The 23993-nt window shown below is 38.5% G+C and overlaps 1 protein-coding gene across 2 annotated transcripts; it reads right to left on the bottom strand.

Annotated features, from left to right (window-relative positions):
• Window positions 1-2192: 2192 nt before the first annotated feature.
• Window positions 2193-19457, bottom strand: HACD1 (3-hydroxyacyl-CoA dehydratase 1). 2 transcript variants are annotated; one of them, XM_051609423.1, is made up of 7 exons: window positions 19104-19457; window positions 15448-15565; window positions 14310-14328; window positions 14140-14222; window positions 11332-11453; window positions 8844-9022; window positions 2193-7381 (listed from the first exon to the last, which is right to left on the bottom strand). In XM_051609423.1, the coding sequence occupies exons 1-7, from the start codon at window positions 19229-19231 to the stop codon at window positions 7299-7301; spliced, it is 732 nt and encodes a 243-aa protein (XP_051465383.1). In that variant the 5' UTR covers window positions 19232-19457; the 3' UTR covers window positions 2193-7298. The 2 variants fall into 2 exon arrangements, with proteins under 2 accessions (XP_051465383.1, XP_051465382.1); XM_051609422.1 differs by having other exon boundaries at window positions 14140-14228; window positions 19104-19438.
• Window positions 19458-23993: the final 4536 nt, after the last annotated feature.

The raw sequence follows: 23993 nt of genomic DNA, 5'->3' as shown, positions 1-23993 counted from the left end.
GTAACTACTCTTGTTCATTGATTTTTTTTTTAAAAAAACCTTCTTTATCAAGTATTAACACAGTGAAATTTATACCATCATAGACAGAAGACACTGCCTATGGATCAAACAAAGCCCAACAAGAAGACCTGAGATTTCAGCTACTTCTTCTATCTGAGAAAAGTTATTTTGTGCCTCTGCTTTCTTCCTGTTAAGCCTAAGATATTATAATATTTTCAAAGATTCAGTACCAGCATATTTACTGTCTCGGCATTGTTCTCTAGATTTCCAACTCCTTTTCAAGCATTGTATTATCATAGTAAGCAGAGAACAAAATAAATACATCTTCATAAAATTTAAACTATCATTTCTCTGCAAGAGTATGGAAATGCTCAATAGTGTCTTTTCTCATGACCTCTGGGACAAATTTTTACTTGAAAACCTTTGGAGGAATTGTTTCCAGGGCCTTTTTTCTCTTGAGACAGACCCTTTTTGTTAAGAGTTTGCTGGATATGATGTAGAGATTGGAAAATTAAATCAATTGAGCTCCAGTCAGAGATGATCACTGTAAAAGACTCCTGACAAGAATTCCAGATTTTTATTCTCAGCAATATCACCTCACTTTGAATGAAGACAGGAGTAATGTTAAATACTTGGCTTTCAGTTGGCTGCAAGACCCACAATTCTGTGTCTGTCTTTTCACTAAATGAATCTCAGCCTTAACGGTCTTCCCAGATTTAATTTACACAATAAACTGTAATTTGCTGTCTTTAGTACTGAAATTTGTCTCTGTGATTTGAAGGTCTATTCTATTATACAAGGCAAGTTAATATGTGACAAAATAAGAGGCACACAAACCATGGCGCACCCAGGATTCTCTTCAGAGCGCAGGAGAGTGCTTAGTGTGTGAAGCAGTACACCCATCTGAACCTTCTCTTGCTCATCACTTGTGATTTGCTCTCCTGAATCTGGAACAGCTATTTAAGGGCAGGCAAAGTGCCGTTTCATGTGAGTGGTACAAGCACAGACTGCCATGAGACTACATATGAAAATCGAAGTTGCTCAGTGACAGCAGCATTCCAAGCCAGGAATGTCTAAGCAGCTGTGAGGACTGATCTATCCCGCCTATTTTTAATGGAGATGTGTCATTGGGCCTAGATTAATTTCAGAAATGAAAAGATACTTCTGCAGATATGTGAAAGGAGTTTCTATGATTGTGCTGAATTCTGATTAGTTTGATACAATAGTTTAACAATAGTGTGTGGCTGGAGATTTCCTGGTCTTTTGGCACATTCCACAGGGAGCAGTTGCACTGTAAAGGTGGGAGGCAGGCAACCCACCATGCAAGAGCTAATGTGCAGCCAGTGCTAACAGGGAAGCTACAGTCTGCTCTTTTCCTGCTAAATCCAGATTTACACAGAACAGAGTATGTGAATGCCTATGTCCCATCGTATTCCTGTTGAGATCAGTGAATATTCTTCCACCAGCTTCTACAGAAATCAGACTTGTTTAAAACTGATAGAGGGCCAGGACAAGTAAATCCGTCCTGTAAATTTAGATCAGAAGACCACTTCTGTGCCTTTCAGATTAGGAGATCTATGTCTCCATTATCACACAGCTGAGTAACAGGATTTAGCCTCTGTATGCACTTAAGCTCCTTGGGGTTACAACCACTTGATTCCTAATTCAAAAGAAGTAGGTGTGAATGCTCACATACTGCTTTATTGTACTGTCATGGCAACAAAATCCTCATAGCTGCAATGTTATTGTTAGTCATGTAGCAAAGGACAGCCAGAGGGTGTTCACTGCCTCCACCCCCCTCAAGCGTTAATATCACAAAAAAGTCCTGTTCCAAAACACTGAAATATTCACTACTGTAATACCTATTTCAGAACCACTCTAATGCAATTGTCTTCACACATGTAGACCCATGTTACCCATTCTCTTTAATACCCTGTATTTTTCCCTTGTTTGATAAGCCAGTATTACTACTCAAACCTACCTCTTTTTCAATGGAATGTATTTTAACAAATATAAGTAGAAAGGGTGGCTAATAATAAATATGGTACAGGGGATCTCAAAATTAATTTGTGAAATAATTCTGATAAAAAAGAATAGTATTTGTAAATGGATACCAGTCTGGTGCAATATGCTGAACATTTGTATGAAGTTCTACATGTTATTGTAAAAAAAAATAAAAATCAGATAGAACATAGTTTAGAACATCTTTTAATTGATTATGAATTTCTACAGTGCTACAGTATTAACAACCTCTAAAACAAATATCTGAATCTATAGCTCAATAAGTCTTATAATCTTTGCAAATAAATAAGTTATTAAAAGTATGATATTGTGTTGTTTTCCTGTCTATGTAAACTACTAATGATAATGCATTTCAGAAAAAAATAACAATAATGAGCAGCTGTGGTGCATTTACATTATTAAGAATCTTTAAGTACAATTTTATACATGATACACTTAGATAAGTATTTCTGTACTTACACTTTTACAAAGTCATCAACTGAAAGGACATAAAATACATTCAAGACTGAACAGAGAAGCAAGAGAGCTGGGAATAAAAAGACAACATGATGAAACATGACACAGAAGGGATTGTACATTTTAGAACTCAAGAGCTACTACCATTTGCAGGCCTGAACTTTTCAGCAAGTTCCTATGAGCAGGTAAGAGTTACCCAACATTCAGGTCCTCCACTGTTTATCTTGGTTCAGCCTTAAGTTCACTTGTCAGACTTACTCACTTTTGTGACCTAAGAGTTCACAAGACAGGTCTTCTCAATCTGGTAATTTGTAAGGATGAATCACTTAACTGACATCTGGAAAGCACGGAAGGCACTCCAGACCCTCAGAACAGCATCAGTGCTGTGCAGCACCACACACTGAACCACTATCATTGTGCCATTGTGAAAGCCAGTTTAACGAGCTATCCTTGGCAAATATTAACCTGCCACTTTAACAGCCTTGGAAAGCTTAGTAGGCACTAACAATACTGCAACTCACTTCAGCAAGAGAATGCAGAGCTTTGCAGAAACATGAGGTGTTTGTTTCTTAAACAGTAATTGTCACAAACATAGAATAAAACATTTTAATGGGCTACAGTTAATCATCTATAAAAAGTGTACGTTCAGCAAGAATTTAAATTGTAAAGTGGTAATAAATAATACAGTACCTCTGAGCACATTTCAAGATATAAATTATGCTGTAACATGTAATTTTCAGAAAAGCTTTCAGCCTTTTTGTTCAAAACCACACTTAACTAATCCTTTATAAACAACTGCAGCCACTTTGCCTGCTTGAAGATTTTTATTTATTAAGCCCTCCCGCCTAGTGCAGAACTCTTACTTGCATTAACTTTCCTTTTTTTTTTCTTGCTAAGGCAGATTAAGTAAAAGCTGACTTCATAAAAACTGAGAATGCAGTAACTACCTTAAATTACAATTTATTGTACTGGTTGTACTTTGTTTTTACTTTAGTTTATTTAGCATTCATATAAATATTCAAATATCCACTAAAGTAAGCTGCTGTGAGGGCTGCAAGTACCAGTCAGAGCTGCAGCTAAACCTAGACTTAAAATGCACTTATTTCTTTCTGGATAAGAAAAGGTAGGTTCCCTCTCATAACAGAAAGGGTCTCCATGCACTTCCCTGTTATGTAGTCAGTACAATTAATATGAAACTGGCTAAATGTTATGTTCAATGGGAATCAGAAGCAACACACTGCACCATTTCACCAAGGCTGTTAATTTTGAACTATACTACAGAGAGCAGCGTGGCACAGGTATCTTGGCATAGCAGTATTTCAAGAAATAAAGGCTTATAGAAAGAGAGCTGAGTGAAGCAGAAAAGTACCACATCCTTTGAGCTCAGAGATGCTCCCATATGATCTTATGAGCTTCCCAGGCAGAAGGTATGAGAGCACATTAAGCTTCCTCTCTTCTCACATACAGTGTAGTGAGAGGTGAGAGAAATTATGTCTATCACCTACTGTTTACAATGGCCTCAATGACCCTCTTTGGCAGCTAATGTGGAAGATGCAATTTCTCAGAGTCATATTCCTTTGTACTGCCCATGCCCTGAGGCCAAGATCTGATCTCTAGACATTATGGACAGAGCTGTGAAACAAGGTGATTCACCCAATCTGTCCCAGAACACTTTCCCAGTGTGAGTGTGGGGGGAAACCTCAAGAAATCCAACTGCTTTCAGCTAGAGTTTATAAAAAGAACAGTGTGTTTCTGTTACTACCAGTAGTAGAAAATGTCACCTGATGAACAGGAAACTCCTTCCATATGCCTGTTTCTATGTATTGTCATTTAAAAAAAAGCTTCATAAGGTCATACTATATATTAATCCATTTCAGAAGGCATATATATGAAAAGTAAGAAAACACATTTAGACAAAAGAGTTGTTAAAGACTACATCAAACATTAAAGATCCTGATGTTTGGACACACTCCTAATCTTTCATAAACAGGAGGATTTCAATGCTTTAGAAAAGAGAGGAAGACAGAGAGGAAGACAAAAAAAGATAGGTGTCAAAAAGAAGTTGGAAAGAGAGCACCATATGAAAATCATACTTTTTATGTCCATTTGACAAGATAACTAAATGTTTCACGATGTTACACTTAAGTTTAAGAGAACTACCTAAGACAAAATCCTGGCCCATCTGAAGTCAATGGTAAGAGGATTTTACCTGCAATTCTCACTATCTTTTCTATCACTACCTTGTTCACCGTTGCTTTATGAAAGTGCAAACTCAAGATTCTAGCAAACAGTGCTGAATTGTTTTCATGTCACATGTACAAAAGGGTATAAAAATAGCTAATTGATTTACACATGATAATATCCTTAAGCCACAATGAAAACATACTATAGTATTGTAGTGCAGGTATTCCTTTTATTACAGGAATAGTATTTGTGGGATACACTTATCCGACAAAGGATTTCAAAATCACATCCTTCAAGTATCCAAAGCATTTTCAATGAATTAATAGCTATGTTCTTTAGTGAGCTGCCTTGGCAGCAAAAAAAGAGACACAGAAGTTAAGTCTAATCTTAGTTACTCATATTTCATCATACTCCTTTGCTTGCTAACTGAGAAATATTTCTAAAAGCTGCCATGATGTTCCTCATGGATCAAAATGCAAGGGAAGTTTATAAAACAATACTCTTAGAGCTCTGGACAATTACAACTGCTAGTCTGAACATCTGTAACACAACTATTTTGTGATTCAGTGTTGCAAATGTAGTTTATATTTTAAACTTTAAATACTTTTAGCTGCATATAAACAGACAATAAATTATAGCACCTTGTGTGAAATTTGTTCTAAAAAATACAAAGATTACATCTTTGAAAATTGTAAGAAATACAACTATTCTATCTCGAGTCCACTATGCACCTGTCATTTATAAGGAAACAAATTTACATGTAATGAAGACATGCCTAAATATCACAAATTAAAGGCACAAAACGGAATTTGAAAGTTAGGGATGTAGTAAATTCTTGCTGTTTCATTAAATAACCAGATACACCAGAAAAAGGTATCCCTACAATTTTCAAAAAGCTGTATTGTCATAGAATCATTGAAGCTACAAATGGAAACTGCCTACTCAAGTATGTAGCTCAAACTCTTGCCAAAGGAAGATTATTTTCCAATATTGCATTACGTCTGACTCTAAACTGTCCAAGAAATTGTATGCATTGATAAGCCCTACTCTGTCATTCCATAACTTAACTGATATAATGGGTAAGATCTTTCTCCTGATATTCAGTGGATTTACCTTGTTTCAATTTTATATAATCAGCTCTAGATACACTTCCATACGTATAAAGCCTCTTCTTCTACATTTGTCACACAATTAAAAATTATACTTACTTAACGACTCAATCTTTCCGACTTCTTTCTGTCTTCAACTAATTTTCTTACTGTTCTCTGACTTTTCAGAAGATTGACTCAATTCCTTATCCCTGAGGTTCTCAAATATAAGACCATACAAAAGAAATTACCTCAGCAATCACAAGGAATATTCTGATTTCTGGCTGCCTAATGCAGCTCTTCTGCATATATACACTTCTTTTAACATTAGTGAAGCCAGAGGGAATTTTGTTGCCTACATTATCAAGGCTTCTTACTACCTTATTACTTCTCAATCTTTTCTCTCTCCCACTAAGTGTCCAAGTTTCCTCAAATGCATTACCTTTCCTTTGAAACTCTTAGGCTGCCTCTAATTCTTGTCTAGATGTAATCCATTTGGTAGACCTCTCCCACTCAGGTATAATATAGTGTAATACCATCTGTAACTTTTACTAATATACTGTAGATCCCTGTTGCAGATTATTGAATACATTAAACACAATTAGGTCAACACAGTATAAACAATTAATGGGGAGGGAACAATTAAATCTGCACAATGGGATTATTCAAAGCACAATTTATATTTTAAGACACTATTTCAAATATACTTTATCCCACTTAGCCATTTATAAGAAGTTAAATATCTCAGGATAGCTATAGTCTCTAAATGCAATACCATATTTTTCCTGCAAATATAATTAAAGGTAGAATAGGAAACATGCTGACAATCAGCCTTCCTCTGCAAATGAGACCCATTCCAGCCACTGACCAGAGCTAAAGGGAGGTACATCAAATCTAGTCCTCAACACAAACTTTTAACCAGTTAATATTATATCTATTATTCCACATATCTTTAAAATGACAAATTAAAATATAGAAAGATCTAAATTTGCACTGACAATTAAGAATGCAGCTCCTTTCAAAAGTCATTCTGGAATTCTCCAGTGTGATCCTGCAATTCCAAGTATGTGGAACGAGATGCTAACTGTACTTACAAGTGGAAAGGAACTATTTAATACATAGCTTAAATAACATTTAAGCCACCTAGTCATTACCTAATTTTTGTTCTGTTTTCCAGAAGACAAAATTTCAGTGAACTTATCAACTCTCCTTCTGTTCTTGATGATGACTACAGGTCAAAACTGACCTTTCAGAATAGAAAGTACAGTAGCCAACTATTGCAATTCCTAAAGCTACTTGTCGACCTATTGAATATGAGAAAATACTTTGTCTGAAGACATGAACAATTAAAAATCAAAGTGAAACCAAGGATGAAAAGGTAAGTCTGAAGATATATTAACTGTAAAAATAATACAGTCCATGCTATTTTATGCACAGTTGTTTATTCTTGTTCCATGTTTTAAAACTTGGACTCAGAAAACTCATAGGAAGTTTTAGTTTTTTACCCTCTTTTTTTCTACTAAAAGCACCATAGTTATACGGCTTGATTCAATCATCCTTTTCCACAATCACTTCTCCATGAAGCACCTTTCTTCTCTGCCGCAGCATATGGAAGTAGAGTTGTGGAAATACTTGATCAAAGCATAAAATAAGGCAAATTAGATGAAAGAAAAAGCAACAGATCACATAACAGAAAAATACAGTTTTGCAGAATGATGAACTGAGGAAAAACTATGGCACACAGCACTGCAGTTGGTTAAGGTAAATAGTAGCAAGTCATGAACATTCAAGTGAATTACTGAACAATAATTATTCGGAAGTCAGACAAGGCTCCCTGAATGTACACCCTGTGTTCAAGGAACTTTCCTCCAACAATTTCTGTGGACTTTACCACTTTCTAGCAGTGCCTCAAGTCTTCAAAACTGTGCTAAGGTAAGCACATTTGAATTAAAGCTCTGAGGAAGGTACAAATTTACCCTACTTGTTTAAGTCTAAATTAAGGACCTCCCTCTCTCCTGGCTCTCTGAGATCTATTATATTATTGTCCTGCTGAAACATTTGATCCTTATATTTAATGGAAAGAAAATCAGATTTACTCCTGAAGCATAAAGTTATATGAAGAACTGTAAAACTGTTAGTAGTTATGACAGCTCAGAACACTTTTAACTTATATAAATCACCGTTGTTGGACTTAAAGATTTCTTGGGACAAAAAAATCTCACAGTCTGTGGTATACTCTGTGAAAGTCCATGTTTAAGGTATACTTCTTAAAGGAATACCTTTTATGAATGCAGATCACAGACCCTCTTAACTTCAATTTTCCTACTTCTCAATGCCTCTCCCTAATATCCTGCCTTGTTTCCAGCCTCATTATCCAGACTACCTAAAGCAGGCAATTTGCCTAGTTTGGTCTAGCCCCATTCAGGGTGTTATATCTGAATCAGGTTGCTTTCTCCTTGTCTACACTGCTTAGGCACCAGTGGGACTAACACTGGAAGTGAAAGACAGACAGTCTCTCTATTCTTAGCTCTGGTTAGCCAATTAATCTGTGGCTTCTGGTACACAGAAGTACAGGGGCAACCTGATTAAATCAGGGATCTAAGTATGTTCAGAAAGGTTTGCGGGGGTGAATTCCTGTGAAAATGAAATTTTGGAGAATACTGCTTCAAGATTTTCTCAAGCATGCTGAAACGGTGATTTTCAGAGGAGACACGCAAATGGATTATTAATAGCAATAAAAACAAGGCAAATCTCTGCCACAACTTGCACGAAAAATTTTAAGCCGCTGTTTCTAAGTGACAGAGGCACTAGAAATTCTCAGTGACACAGTTACAGATATTTCAGTGTGTAAGCAAAAAATTTCTTTACTTTGTCCAAGTCTTAAAAGTGAAAAATTTAACACAGCTTATGTTCTAAGGCAGATAACAGGATGGAAAATTTCAGTCTAGCTACTTAAAGCACACCAAAGACTGGAACAACAGAAAGCAGACTTTTATAGCAGAAACTGTTCAGCAAATTTAACTACAGTGTTCCCAGCACTGCTAGTAATTGATTATAACATTGTTAGCATTACTGCAGTTAAGTAATACTTACATGGCACATAGGAGAACATGACAATAATAAGGAAGTAATAGTAGTCAAAGGAGACATTATATTTGTTGGGAAGCCTCAGTGAAAACATTCCTGTTTTCTTCACATAGGGTAAAGCAGCATATATGGTTAGGAGTTCACCTGCAACTCCAGCAGGATACAAAATGATAAAAAAGTTGTATCTGCATTAAAACAAAACAAAACAAAAATTTGTGAGAAATATCCCATGTATTTAAAATTTCCTCTTGCTATTATTAGTGGCAGAGCAATGTATCACAGTAGTTTCTGCACCAAAATCAAGGATTGTATCCTGACTTGACACAGAATACCAGTTGGAGTTACTTGGGAAAGCGTTGCTTCGGTTTAAAGAGAATGCATTCCTCAGTCTTTTTATTTAACAGCACTGAATTATCAGAATATTTCTATGTCTTTTTAACACTAAAGATTAAAAAAAATCTGCAAACTTGTAGTCTTCAGTAATGTCTTCTTTATTTTTTAATTTACTGATCTTGCCCCTTTTTCCATTGATCTAGATCAGGGCTGGATCCCAAATTCTGATGATCCTACATATCTTTATCACAATGCCTGCACTCTGGGTCAACTCCATGTATTTTAATTTCTTTGAAGATAAAATCTTAAAATCTCTAGCAACATCAGAAGCCTGTTTTACCAACTGCCACATAAGAAATCCAAATACTACTACATTTGCCACTAAGAGAAATGGAAATAAAAAACAGAAGAAAATGCGAGTGCCAGAAATTTATCGCATCCATTTTAAAATGGGAAGAAAATGTTAAAATAAAAAGGCAGAGGCATTAATTTTAAAAGAAAATGTAGTTTGAATGCCACAGGCCACACAGATGGTAACAAAACAAAAACTGTAATCAATGGAGTTTGTGCTGTCCTTCTGTAGAGTGCACCACGGAGATGCAGTTTCTCCTAAGGAACAGCTCTGGAGTTCATGCGGGGAACAGCAAGGGTAGCGGCTGCACAGAGTGAGAGGTACAGTGTGCATTCCATCACCAAAAGAGATGAGATCCAAAACAGCAGTAACCAAACATGAAACCCTCCTCAAATGGGCTTAGAGGACTCTCAGGTCAGAGAACAGATTAGGGGAGGTATAAGCAGGAACTGATGCCATGACCTACACATAGTAGCATTCCTGTGTAGTGAAAAAAAAAATAATAAAAAATTTGGAACTGGAATTTAAAGTACACCTATTTGAATATCAACAGTTAGGCAAATATTTTATGATCATAAGCTAAAACCAGAAATCTCCAGTCCCTTAGAGTACTGAATTTATGCCCAGTGTGCTCTTTGATTATCCATAAACTTTGATGGTATATTTTGGACTCTATGAAAATATAATACATTTTCAAATGTTTTGTTTATAGTATATTTCACACATATCTCTGCTGTGAGAATGTTAGTTTTCCCTACTATTATAACAAAGAAAAATAATTCTGTCATTCAAGATACATACTTTTTGCCATCAAGTTCATATCTGTCAATGTAGTATTTTCTGAATGCATTTCTCTTTCTGAAGTCTACATTAAAAATATTATTAATGAAACCAGATCTGATTCTTTTTAAGTTTGCCATTTAGTGCTTAAACACAACCAAGCCTACCACCTCAGGTATTAGGTGCTGTAACCGTAATATATTAGGTATAATGTATTATAAGAATGGACATAAATATCGGACATATCAAAAAAGTGCATTAGAAGCATCAGAACTGCATTATCTATAAAACAAAAGGAAATAAATGAAAATAAACAAACACTGTTTTAAATAAGAGTTGCCTGTGCTGAATATAGGTAAGAAGTTTTCCTTCTAGCGGTGTAAGCCTCTTTGTCTTATATGTATTTGTCAAATAATGACTACTGAGAATATTTTTCTTTCAGTTAAGCCTCCTGATAAACATTCAGTTACTGTAATATATCTGATCTAGTGGCCAACCTACAGTATGCTTCAAAATCAAAGCAGTTTTGATATGGAGCACACTATGTGGACTAAAGTAAAGCTTCACTGCATTAATATAAACTTACAAAAGCACTGATAATGCAAAACATTTCATAAAGTAATAATATGCATCCAGATTGAGCAACAACAACTCCCACACTTTCAAAGACCTGAAATCCACAAAGACTAGCACAGGTGTTTAATTTCGGGCATTTTATTCAAAAGCACCTTAAGGAGTCATACTGTAAGTTAAAAGATTACTCCAACAATAAAGGAAAAACTAAATTAAAGCAGAGTTCAAGCTGTGAGACACACAAAGCAAAGACCAAATCACAGCCCAAAAGGTCAGCTAAAATATTCTTAAGATTTTAAACCAAGTAACAATGACTGAAAGTACAGAAAGCAACTGACTTGCACTCTGCTGACACATGACCAAAGCTCAAACATCTGTTCTCCTGTGTGTTAGCTCAGCATGCGTGAAACTAACATGCACAGAACCATGAGAAACTGAAGTGCAAGACATCTCCACCTGGCCCATTTAATGAAGTATGGCAAATGGTTGAGCAGGCTGAATGTGTAGAAGGAATATCGAGTAATCTCTGTCACAGTCCATACGACCAGAAAAAGTATAACGCTCTCCTCATTCTGGATCTGTAGAAGTATAAAGAACCAACACTTTCTTCATCCTTAAGCTTCTTTTCTGTGCAAACTGCAACAGACTTCTGTTTAAGATATAGGGAACAGAACTAACATCTTGTAAAGGAAGAAAATTTTGGCATCCAAGTCGTATGCTGAAACCATTACCATGTACAGTTCTTTATCTTATGTATCTACTAACATACATTTTGCAAACTAAGCAATCTTTATGCTTATCAATCTTTGTCCAAATATTAAAATATAAAAACCTATAATTGAGCTTATTCCTCCACTTTATTCTCTATCTGCATTTTCACTAAGCTAACTGCCTCCCTCTTTATTTGTGGTTGATTTAATTGTCTATTTTCCCACTCCTCCAAACAGCAAGAAGAAAGGTGTTCTTTTCATAGTCAGTTTTTAGCTATCCTGCATTTCATTACTCTTGACTTCTAGATTTTCTCTTACTTTTTATCTTGCTTCTTCTTCACCATATAATGCACATCTCCATGAAACTTTAGACAAAAGGAATTTCTTATTATAAATAGTATAACTTAGTATTACTAAGTGGAACTTAAGTCACAAAAGATCAGATTTGGCAGACTTCAGGGAGCTGTAAGATAGTTAAGGAGTTGAAACACAGGTAGACTACTAAATTAAGAGTGGTTGGTAGATCAGGAGCTTTGAGTAAACTCACTCAACAATCCCATTCAAGATTTAAGTTCTGAGTCATTAAACTGCCTCATCAGTAGGTAGCACACCTATCTGCTGTTTCAAAACATTGTTTCTTTTTCACTCTAAGTGAACAAATAAACAAAACTCCCCAAATAAGAAGGCACATGGGGATCTATTATAAACACTTTTGAGAAGAAGAAGTCTTTTGAGAAGAAGAATTACACCCAAGTAATTTTCTTTTCTTTAAAAGGGGAGGAATTTCATAATACATTTCTATGACTGAAGGCTGAAAAGCTCTAGGGTTGTCTGTGCATAAAATAGAGTAACACAGGTTTCGTTCAAATTACAAAAAAGGGAAATTATTTTTTTAATAAAATGCAACGGAGTGACAAAGCTTAATGCATATTAAAGATGCTGAAAATGCTCAACTCTGTAAAAAGTAAAAAAGGATTATAAGTGCTCATCATCTCCTAAACTTGTGCCCTCAATGTGTCAGTCAAGGAAGGTATGCTTTTAGTGATAGGATCTCATGAATATCACAAAAGGAGATATAAAAATACCACCAAACTCACAAATAGCAACAACTGAAGTGCAAAGACATCCAAACAAATAAGCAAAGGCAAAGACAGAATTAGGCTGTTCTTAGTCTCATGCTATTAGAGACAAACATTGATAACCCAAACTTGGATTCATGTCACAGTGCTAAATCCAAGCAGAAGAGCTTTAAACAAGTATGCAGAGAATTCCTATCTGTTGCTTTGCAAATCTCCAGTCAAGTAGAGAGATCTGTGTCTGGCTATTATCACTAACATGCCTCTCACCACCTAAAGTGACCCTGAACATTCATGCCTGCTAAGCAATAACAATGTGAAATACAATCAGACAAACATTCAGATGTAATTTTTCTTGGATACAGCTTGACCAACTGTACTGAAGACAGAAGAAAAAAAAAATACATTACTGGATATACTAAATATTTAAACAACTGCAGATAATAGCTAAATGGCAAAATGCAGTGTTATATTCCAGGATTCATGTTACAAAACATGTTAATATTTGAGACATTTTCCCTTCAGGGAAAAAATGAAAACACTTGGCTTACTGAAAAAAAAAAAAAAAAAAAAAAAAGCTACGAAAAGCCTATAAAAGCCTATTCCATGTTAAGAAAAGCGACAGTAAAGGAAAAGATGAAGTGTGAAAAAACGAGTCCTCTGTGAACTGAAACAAAGAGACTGGACAAGAGAAGCAGGTGCTGCACCTTCAGCAGCTGAAAGGCAAATGCCATCTGCTGGTGAGACAGTTTAATGGCTCAGCTTTTTAAGTTCAAAGAAATTCAGGAGCACAGACTTAATTCTCACATGCCCTTCACGGAACGCAGAGCTCGGAAACTGAACGGAATGTCCTGTCTACTAGCTGTAAGCAATCTGCTTGTTTCATCCTGCTAATAAATCACTAAACTTACAATAACCACCTACAGCCAGGCAAATGAACTGTCATCATTTATACAAGACCTTGAGTGTCACTGTGGCATGCTAGATGACTTGATAAATTTTTGATGAAAAAACTGTAGTATGTATGCCATCAAATATTAATATTACCATCACATTAAAATCTTGAGAAGGTTCCTAAAATTAACTCTGAAATCACAACCATGTTTATCCAGGTAAATTCTATTTAAGACATATTTTAATATAGATTATTCAGTAAGTGCTAATTTAAGTTTCTGAAAGACAACTGGTAACACTGTGGTAGATTTCCTGACAAATAATAGCAGCAGTTATTGCTCTCACCTAGATCACAGCCGGCATGATGCTGAAGACAGTGCTGATTCACAGCTAAAACCCAGACCCAGTCTCCTGGGTAGAAGCACATGAATCCTATCCTGTAACACCAACTCCCAAAATCCCACTCAGTTGTGTAAAGTATTCTCTTTAGGAATGTTTTACATTGGTCTTCCATGTGAAATGAGAACTGTATTAACAGTTTCTCCTTCAAAACAAATCAAAACACAGCCTGGTAACACACATACCTGTTTTATACTATGTGCAATGAACCACACCATGAAGATTCTGGAACTCACTTGGACCCCAGTCACAAGCACAGATGTGCGAACTATTCCTTAAAAAGAGAAACAAGTTATCTCTATTCCACAATTAATATTTTAATTAATTACAGGAGAAACTAAAACAAAGAACTCACCAACTGCACAGTGGACTACCTGTAAATAAAAATAAGTTAGATGTTACTGATGTACAGTACTTTACTATCCACACTATATACACAGCCTTTTGACATTAATATAAACCTAGATTTAATTCTGAAGGGGAACTGGTATTTGTCTCCAACTAACAGTCTTTAAAAGAAACACACATCAGAGCCCTGGCAACCAATGCTGTGATGAGCTCAGTATCTGATCTGTGCCATGAAAGAGATTTATTTTGCTAATTAATTGTATATATTACATATTTAGATATTTACAAAGCATTTACTATTTCAACTAGTAAACTTAATAACATTTTAATTTTTCCAATTACAACTATGAAACTTCAGATTTATTGTATTTTCTGGTAAGTAAAGTTTAGTAAATAGACTGCTTTCATTATTTTGACAGTTATGAGTAGAATTATTTCTTGAGAAAATTGAATGGCATAAAAGGCAACATAGGTCTGGCCATGTGATTTTGATAGTTGCTTGAACTACAGATGTTATAGGCAGATTGAGAAAAAAAGTTAAAATGTAGATAGGCACTCTTTTTTTGTGCCTAAGAAAGCACTGTAAACGTTCGATACGCACAACAGTTCTGTTCCAGAGATGTACCATGCACTGAGACCACTAGTGCATAGTTGGCAGAAGTCATATTATTTAAAGAATACTTTGCACAACATGCACAGACCCTGTTGTAGGAGATTATACGGAGCATATGAATCCAGTCTGGAAACAAGCAGAAGCAGGAAAGGCATAGAAGGATAATGAGTCCAGTATAGGGAGTAAGAGGGAAGTTAGCACCTCTGGAGATGCAGATGAGACATCTAATATGCTAGAGGGTTGATCTGCTGGAGGGGAAGCCTTCAGAGATTTCGTCTTTTGAGTTAAAAACTCTCAAATCAAAGCATTTCCCAGGCAGTATTTGTTTTCAAGAAATATTAGAATAAGTTTGAAAAAATGTGCCCTTTTGTTTCAATTAGTCACCTTGCTCCCCCAAAAAACCTTCTGTAAATAATAAGGCTAAAAGGGCTTTAAGCACTAATATAGTATTTTTATATTAAATTTGGGTTAAGAATGTGTTTTGCCTGTGATACGCAGCATCCAGTAAAACAAACTAATGTTTAAAATTTACCTCAAGCAAAGCAAATGTCTGGAAAAATTTAAGCGTCTTTTGGACGCTTCTGAATAAGCCTCTGTGTGTTCCTTTCTGTACATAAAACCGCACCATGGCAATACCTAATACCAGCCACCTACAAAAGAAAGAGAATGGATACACTTCAAATTAGAATTCTAAAAACATCCATCCACCATAAATAATTTAGAGGAATATTTACTTCACAGAATATCTTTGTTTCTTTACTTGTCAGTGTTCTTAGGAGATTAATAAACATATTTTTAGACATAAATATTAAATAATGTTATATAAACATTACACTCTCTTATCTCTTCACTTGGAAAAGGACAGAGAATGACTTGTTTACTTTCAGAGGACTGACCTGAATTGTGGGGACCCCACAAAACCGTGGGTCCATCAGACTTTTCACTAGCTGTGACTACTAGCCACTGATATATTTTTAGTACTGAAATATTTTTTCTATTAAATCCTCATGCATCTTTACTGTGAATTAATGTTATTTGAAAACACAGGATGAATTTGGCATGAAGCTACTGTTTCAGGTTTCAGGTTTGTATAAGTGAAGGGCCAGAACACATGCACATAATTTTTACATTTCTCATGGCCTCTCAACTCATAATTTGCAGAACTGACTGTGATCTGAATGCTTCTATTTGTGATTGTCCACTGTGTTACCATTATTATTCCATTTTCAAAAGTGTTGAGAGGTCATTTTTGAAAATCAGACTCAAATTGCTCTATGCTTCTGGTTGCAGAGGCAGGTATATTTAAGTAGCACATTTCATAGTGTTGGCTATTTTTTAAATATTTTTTTAAGGAAACTGAACAATGTTACCAACTGTTAATGTAAAATAAATAGTATTTTTAACCAAACTGCAATTGTATATAAAATTTAAATTTAGACCTTAAATGGAAATCGAGACTAAGAAAAGAATACACTTCTAAACTGTGGTGGATTGCTCCCCACTACCCAGGGCAGACCCAGTACAACAACCCAAAGCATGTGCAAATCCTTCCACATAATTAACTTATGTTTATATAATTAAGATTTTCAAAAGAGTGCTCTCTATGTTTCATCCTTAATGCAGAGCTATACCACATTCTTACAAACATCATGCTAGGAGGTGCCTTGAAACTTCAGGTTTCCATATACAAAGACTAAGAAAGTACAAGCATTCTTTAATACAGACTTACAGGCATAACTAGAGCTATGGACAGCTATTTTGAGAGTTAAAATAAAACCACAAAAATTACAATAACTTTAGCTTCACTTCTTATCTGATGATCCTAGGAACAATTACTCATTCTACATAAAGCCATAGCAGGGATGCTGTACAGTGATGTGAGCTCTGGCTAAGGAAGAGCACAAGTGACAAAGCAGAGGGATATCAGAAGCAGATTCAGAGAGCACATAAACATTTGGAGAAATGCTTATATGAACATTTGTATGAAATATTTAACACCTCTCCTGTTCTTCAACTCTTCCCCAAGCATAAGATACCAGCTATCATGGGAAACAGGAAATACTGATCTTTGGTCAGGCCTGCTATGCTGTAATGGCACGAGGTCTGCTTGGATGGTGACAGCTCACTGCTTGCCTCTCATGGTATGTACTTCAGTATCAGCCCCTTAACAACTCTTACGCACGGTGCCTGCCACTACAGTCACTTGGCATGGCCCATTCCAGCACTTCATGATGGCATTTCCAACTCACACAGAACTAGCCAGGCTTCCCCACACAGGAAGAATTACTCCCCTCCTTACCCCTTCCACTTTAAGCCCATTAATCGGATCTGCCAGAGCTCCAAAATTTTCCCCCACAAATGTTAATTTTTATAGTGGATTTTAAATCTAAGCGCAATAATTTGAGGTTGTTTCCCACCACTGTGGAAATGAGGAATTACTGGAGTATCACCAGTAGTCCTTCACAATAAAGCTGCCCTTTTGAAAAGTGAAGTGTTTGAGAAGAGGAAGGTGACAGTGAGCTTACATCCAGCTGGCAGCTTATAGGGTGACAGCAACAGCTCTGTCCTAGCCCTAGTGTGAGAAGCCATAATACATCTAGTCTAACAAGGCATTTTCCACACCTCATTCTTTAACAAACAGGCTGCTGAGAGAAGTAATCTTGGACTACACTCAGAAGCAAAGACGGCAAAAACTTAAATACATTCTTAAGCACATTTTTATTTCAACATGAATCTCTGTAGATCGATTTATTTAGTTGTCAGTGGCTTTGACTTTGGATCTCAGGAACGCTCTAACCGTAAAAGATGACAAGAATTTTGTTCCTATCTCTTATTTCTGTTTCCACACAAAGTAGACAATTTTGCAGGTCTTAATCCTTTCTTATATGAACAGAAGATGGGAGAAAAGGAAGTGGGAGATACTGAATCAGCACCTAAGGTCAGAACTAATATTGTTCAATAATCTTCTACAGATACACAGAAGTCAGTGACAAGAGCAAGAGTTCATTTGCAAAATCACACATGGAGCATGAGGCTGGGAATTCAACAAGGTAACATTAACCTGCCAGCTAGAAAAAACCTACACTGAGTAAAAGCTCTTTTCAGTAGGTGCTGCTGCAATATATGAGCAGACTTGAATACGTATTCAAGATTCACAGATGCTAGTGAGAAGAAAGCCACTACAATCACATTCCTGGCTTTCTGCATCAGTGCTTGAAACTCCTGCTTCAACAGCAGCGCATCCGTCTTGCTCGACAGGATTCAAACGGCAGAGGGTTCACCCACAGGTAACCAAGGTAAAACTGTTCTCATAAGGAATGTCAGCCTAGAAGTCATAAAATTGCTTGTTCTTAGTTTTATTTTATGCATGTGGAAATTAACAGTTTGTTGTTTTTTTCCCCCAAGAGTTAGTGAATGGGACAAATTCGCAAGAAGTGCTTCAAGCACTAACAACATAAACAGGAGCGCTCTTACGATCTGTTATTCAAAGTAGAGAACCACTTTTCCTCAGAGCAAAGCATCACAGCACGGAGCATTAGCTCCAAGGAGCCCCTCGGGTTATTCCAGCGTTTTCTCCCTCCACCCATCCCCTCCTCAGCACTAAACGTCCGCTGGCGCCGAGGTGCGCGGCCGGCTTAGGCAACTTCTATCTGGCAGGCAGCGGGTGCGAGCTCCTCCTGCCTAGATCCCGGGGCACAGACCCGAACGAGCTGCCACACCGCGACCCGGGCCTGAGCTCCCGGAGCCAGCCAAAGGCGCGAGCGATCGGCCGGACAGCGCTCCCCGAGCCTCCCCAGCGCCCGAGACCGCCGCCTCGGCACCCCCGGCGGCACCGAAGGCCGCCCTCGCCCTCCCGCGGCCGGCCGGCCGGCAGCCCCTTCCCGGGAGGTGCGGAGCAGGCGGCCCGGAGCCGGGGGACGCGGCCTGCGCGGCACCCCCGCCCGGCATTCCTGTCCCGGCTATACTTAACCTCTGCGGCGGGCTCGGGGTGACGCGCCGGCTGCTGGCAGCGCTGCACCGTATTAGGCAATGCCCAGCAGACAAGGGCTAGCCCCGCTCCGCGCGGCTCCCCGGCACCCGCGGCTCGCACCCGGCTGCCCCACGCCCGCTCCCGCCTCAGGCCGCGCTGCGCCCGGCGCTGCGGCTCCGCGCCCCGGTGCCGCCTCACGGCGTGCCCGCCCCGCTCACCCCGCCGTCATGGTAACGTTGTAGAAGATGAGCCAGGCCGTGGCCAGGGCGCCCAGCCTCCTCTTCTTGCCGTTCTCCTTCTCCTCCGCCGCGCCGTTCCCGCCTCCGTCCTCCTCGCTGGACGCCATGGTTCCCCCGGGCAGGGAGCGAGGCGCACGGCCGCGGGAGGAGGGGCTCCCTCCGCGGCGGGGCCGAGGTCGCGCTGACAGCCGCACCTCACGCTGTCTCTCACCCCATCTGTCTTCCCCGCGGGCCGCTGCCCGGCGCCAGCTCCTCACATGGCGCTGCGCGCTCCTCCCTCCTCCTCGCAGGGGCTCCCCGGGGCAGGCCAGGGCCTCCGGGGGCGGCGCGGCGGGCCCCGGGCGGGGCGGGGCGGGGGAGCTCGGCGGCGGCCCTGACAGAAGGTTCCCGGGCGGGGACGGCCTCACCCGCGGCCCGGGGCGTCACGCCGCTGTCCTCTCCGGCGTCAGGAAGGTCCCCGTGGGAGCACCCGTTCAAGCTATTGATGAGAAATCTCTGAATATCCTCATAATCCTAGACTCGGAGAATCACAGAATGGTTTGGGTTGGAAGGGACATTACAGATCATACAGTTCCAACCCCCCTGCGTGGGCAGGGACACCTCCCACCAGACCAGGTTGGTGAGAGGCCCATCCAACCTGCCCTTGAACACTTCCCAGGAGGAGGCAGCCACAACTTCCCTCGGCAACCTGTGCCAGTGTCTCACGACCCTTGCACTAAAGACTTCTTCCTAATACCACATCCAAACCTACTCTCAGTTTAAAACTGCTACCCCTTGGCCTATCAGCACACTCTTGTGTAAAATGCCCCTCCCTAGCTTTCCTGTAGGCCCTTTTCAGGTACTGAAAGGCCACTAAAATGTTACCCTGGAGCTGCCTTTCCTCCAGGCTGAACACCCTCCAGCTGTGTCTGCCTGTCACCATAGGAGAGGTGCTCCAGCCCTCTGATCATCTTCATGGCCCTCATCTGGATTCGCTCCAACAGCTCCAGGTCCTTCTTATTGGACACAGTGCTGCAGGTGGGGACTCTCCAGAGCAGAGGGGGAGAATCATCTCCCTTGACCTACTGGCCATGCTTCTTTTGTTGTAGCCCTGGACATGGTTGGCCTTATGGGCTGCAAACACACATTGCTGACTCATGTTGAGCTTCTCATCAACATGTTGAAGCCAATCTAGTTAGCTTCAACTAACACTCCCAAGTCCTTTTCCTCAGGGCTGTTCTCAATACATTCTTAGTCTAGCCTATATTTGTGCTTGGGATTGCCCAGACCCGTGGGCAGGACCTTGCACTTGTTGACTTAGTGAGGTTGGCATGGGTCCACCTCCCAGGCCTGTCAAGGTCCCTCTGAATGGCTCCCCTTCCATCCAGCGTGTTGACTGCACCACACAGATTGGTGTTGTCAGCAAACTTGCTGAAGGTGCACTCGATCCCACTGTCCATGTCACCGACAAAGATGTCAAACAGCACCAGTCCCAATGCCAACCCCTAAGGAATGCCACCTGTCACTGATCTCCACTTGGACAATGACCTGTAGACTGCTACTCTTTGAGTGCAAGCCTCCAGCCAATTCTTTTTCCACTGAGTGTTCTTTCTGGCAAGTCCATGTCTCTCCAATTTAGAGACAAGGATGTAATGCAGGACAGTGTCAAGTGCTTTGCACAAGTCCAGTTTTTTTGGATTTGAATATACTAAACATTTTATGTCATTTGCAAATTTTGCCATCCCATGTTTGTCTCTCTTTCCGGGCCATTTATGGATATATTAAGCATGAAACTTATGACTGAACTTTCATAAACAGCCCACTGATTTCTTGTGGTCACAATAAAGAAAACTTGATCTTTATTTCGTTCCCCATACTTTAAACCATGGAGATATTTTCTCCTTAATCTAGAACTACTTCATATCCTTGGTAGTTCCTGTATGACGATTTTTCAGCAGTTTCTTTGTTGTGTTAATAATTTTAAATTTGATAAACTTTGAGCTATTTTCAAAGCATTAAGTACAATATCCCTGCTTAATTAGAAATACTGTACTTTTATAGTGGCAAAATTATTTAACCTAATAATTCAACTTTGCCTAGTGCCCTTTTGCCCAAAACATCTCAACATTATTCATAAGACAGATTTTGTCTACATACAGAAATATAATCAATGGAACTGAATAGGCTTATACATTAATTGCACTGTCTAATTTGGCTTTTTAAATTAGTTACAAGTGACTTATCAATTTAGCTCAACTTTGTTGTTATTCAAGTATAGCCTGAAATCTGCCTTCCTAATGAAGTTGAAGATAGTCAGATCAAGGTCTTTTGTACTGTAGGCGAGCACATCATTATGTTTCATATTCATTCCCAGCCTTCACAGGTGGTTCTCCTTTATTAACTCTAGTTCCAAACCATCAACATTGCTACACCTTTATTACAACGAGTGGGGTTTTTTGCCTTCTTCATGCTTGATATTATCAATATATATTTATCTCCTAGGTGCCTGTTGCACAAGTAGATATTTATTACCTTATAAAGCTGAAAGGGTTTTATTTCCAATCTATTTCCAGAAATACAAGGTGAAGCTTTTATGAGAATTATTTTCTTATGCAGTGTTCTGTAATTATTTTTTCACTACGAAGTTTACCTATCCAATACGGGAACACTTTTATGAAATGAAAAGATACTGTGGTCTGAAAATCACAGAATTACTTACCAGCTCCACTATCACAGGGGAAGGTCATCTACTATGAAATGCTATAAGATTTACTTAGTGTGAGCCATGCAGAATTCTTTATTCTACAGAGCCCTTTATACTTAAAATTAGTTAAACACGAGATGATAACTTAAAATCCTAATGAAGGAGAATTTATTATAAAAAATTTAACAACTTGAGTTCTGCTTGTTCTACCTAGAATGGTTGGACCAGATGATTCTTGAGGTCCCTTCCAACCTGGCATTCTATGATTCTGTGATTCTGCCCTGTCTGCACTTAATGTTCCCAACACACTTTGCAAGGACAAAGTGTTTAGACAACGGACTTATATAGTACGTGCACACAATTTTAGGTTTATAGTATGTAGTAATCAGCAAGGTATTCAAGGATAAATGCAAATAAACAGAATTTAGCTGTGTCTAAATTGAACAACACAGTGTTTATGCACTTTCTGTGCTTTCATCCCCGTGCATATATCTATTGTTTTATTTACCAGTCAAGGAACAGGACAGAAGATGCTTTCAAAAGGCATGGTGTAGAATGGATTGCATAAATATTGTGAGAAGAACTAGAAGATGTCTTTGTATTTTTCACATCTGAAGCAGTTTGAGTTTTGCACTGCTACTGCAAGATAAATTACTTGTATTAAGTTTCTGTACAGTTCAGTAATCAGCAAAGGAAAACGGGTGCCATGAACACAGGCTGAAGTGGAAATCTGTAGTTCTGTCATAAAAACACAAAAACTTGGGTGTGGATATTTAGAAGTCTTTATATTAAAACTGTTGATTTTACATCTGAAAAGCACTGGTTTATGTTGTGAGCACTCATCTGAGATGCCCTTGTGTGTTGTTCTATTTAATCCTCTTCAGAAGCTAAACTACAACCTAAACCACAATGTGGACAGATGCACATATGTTAAAGGGCGGTGACTACCTGCTCATCTGAGTTTAGTTTATCAAAACTCAGAGTACTTTTTGTTATAACAGAGTGTTTGGACTCTGTACAAAAACTATTTTCTTTATGGGATACTGTGAACTGTAACACTGTTCAACTATCCTGACATTTTGTTGCATTGCTAGGCTTGGATAGATTTCTGTTTAGACAAGTTCCACAGACTGTAATCTGTGCAGTCAGCACCTTTGTACGCTATGAAGACTGGCGGTATCAAGAAGCTAACTCCAATCTAACACTCTAATTATATAGATATGCTTATAAAATACTCAAACCTTAAAATTAGTATAATTAACTTCAATGGTATCATTAATGTGAGTATGATAAAGTACATATTGAAAATTAACTGCTAGTGAAAGACATTCCTAAATTCCCTTTCCTATACCATGCAGTAAATGTAATATTTTCCTTAAATAAATAAATAAGTTTTTCTACCTTAACAACAGCTATTAGACAGATTTTTCACAGGGTTTCAATGAACACAATTCAATATCAAAAATACCTCCTGATTTTCAGCGTATTTCAATGGTAGCTTGCTTGCGTGAGCACAACAATCTCTACAGAGGAGACTGCTTCCATTATTAGCTTCAGAGCACAGACAATCTTTGCTTGTTATTTAGTTTTACTTCAAGGACTTGAGTTAAAAAGGGCTCTTTATCAAGGGAGTAGTGTTCCAATCTAACTAATTGGAAGTACTTCTGTTTTCCTTCTTAGAAGAGCAGTGGTGCATGAAAAGATTAGTTTTAACCTCATCATTGGTTGAAAAAGGGTCTGAGTTACCAGCAAGAAAAAGTGACCATGTTGAGCGTAGTCAGTTTGGCCACACTGAGAACAGGTGTTTGTGCCAAAAAAAGCACTGGGACAAGTGGTTCCCCATGGCAGTGTCAGGAAGCTGGCATAGAAGGATGCTCCCACCAGCATCCCCAGGGAAGCTTAGGCACCCAGGGGCACCCAGAGGTCCCAGCAGCTTCCAGACTATTTGCTTCTTACAGGTATATCACAATACATCACTATAAGCTTACTAAAGCAAATATTATAAACATATTTTTGTGATAGAATTTGGGGAAACTGTTATCCAAAATAATTTAATAGAACTGCAGTGTAAACATATGAAATACTACTTCAAGTGAGTTGGTTTGCAAGTACTGCTTTGAATACAGAAAGGGGGAGGGTTGTTTCTGTCATCTTTCTTGTTTCTGGCATCTCTATGTGCAAGTATT

This window comes from Apus apus, chromosome 2, assembly GCF_020740795.1.
Source record: "Apus apus isolate bApuApu2 chromosome 2, bApuApu2.pri.cur, whole genome shotgun sequence".
NCBI lineage: Eukaryota > Metazoa > Chordata > Aves > Apodiformes > Apodidae > Apus > Apus apus.
This window is presented reverse-complemented; position numbering and strand designations above follow the sequence as displayed.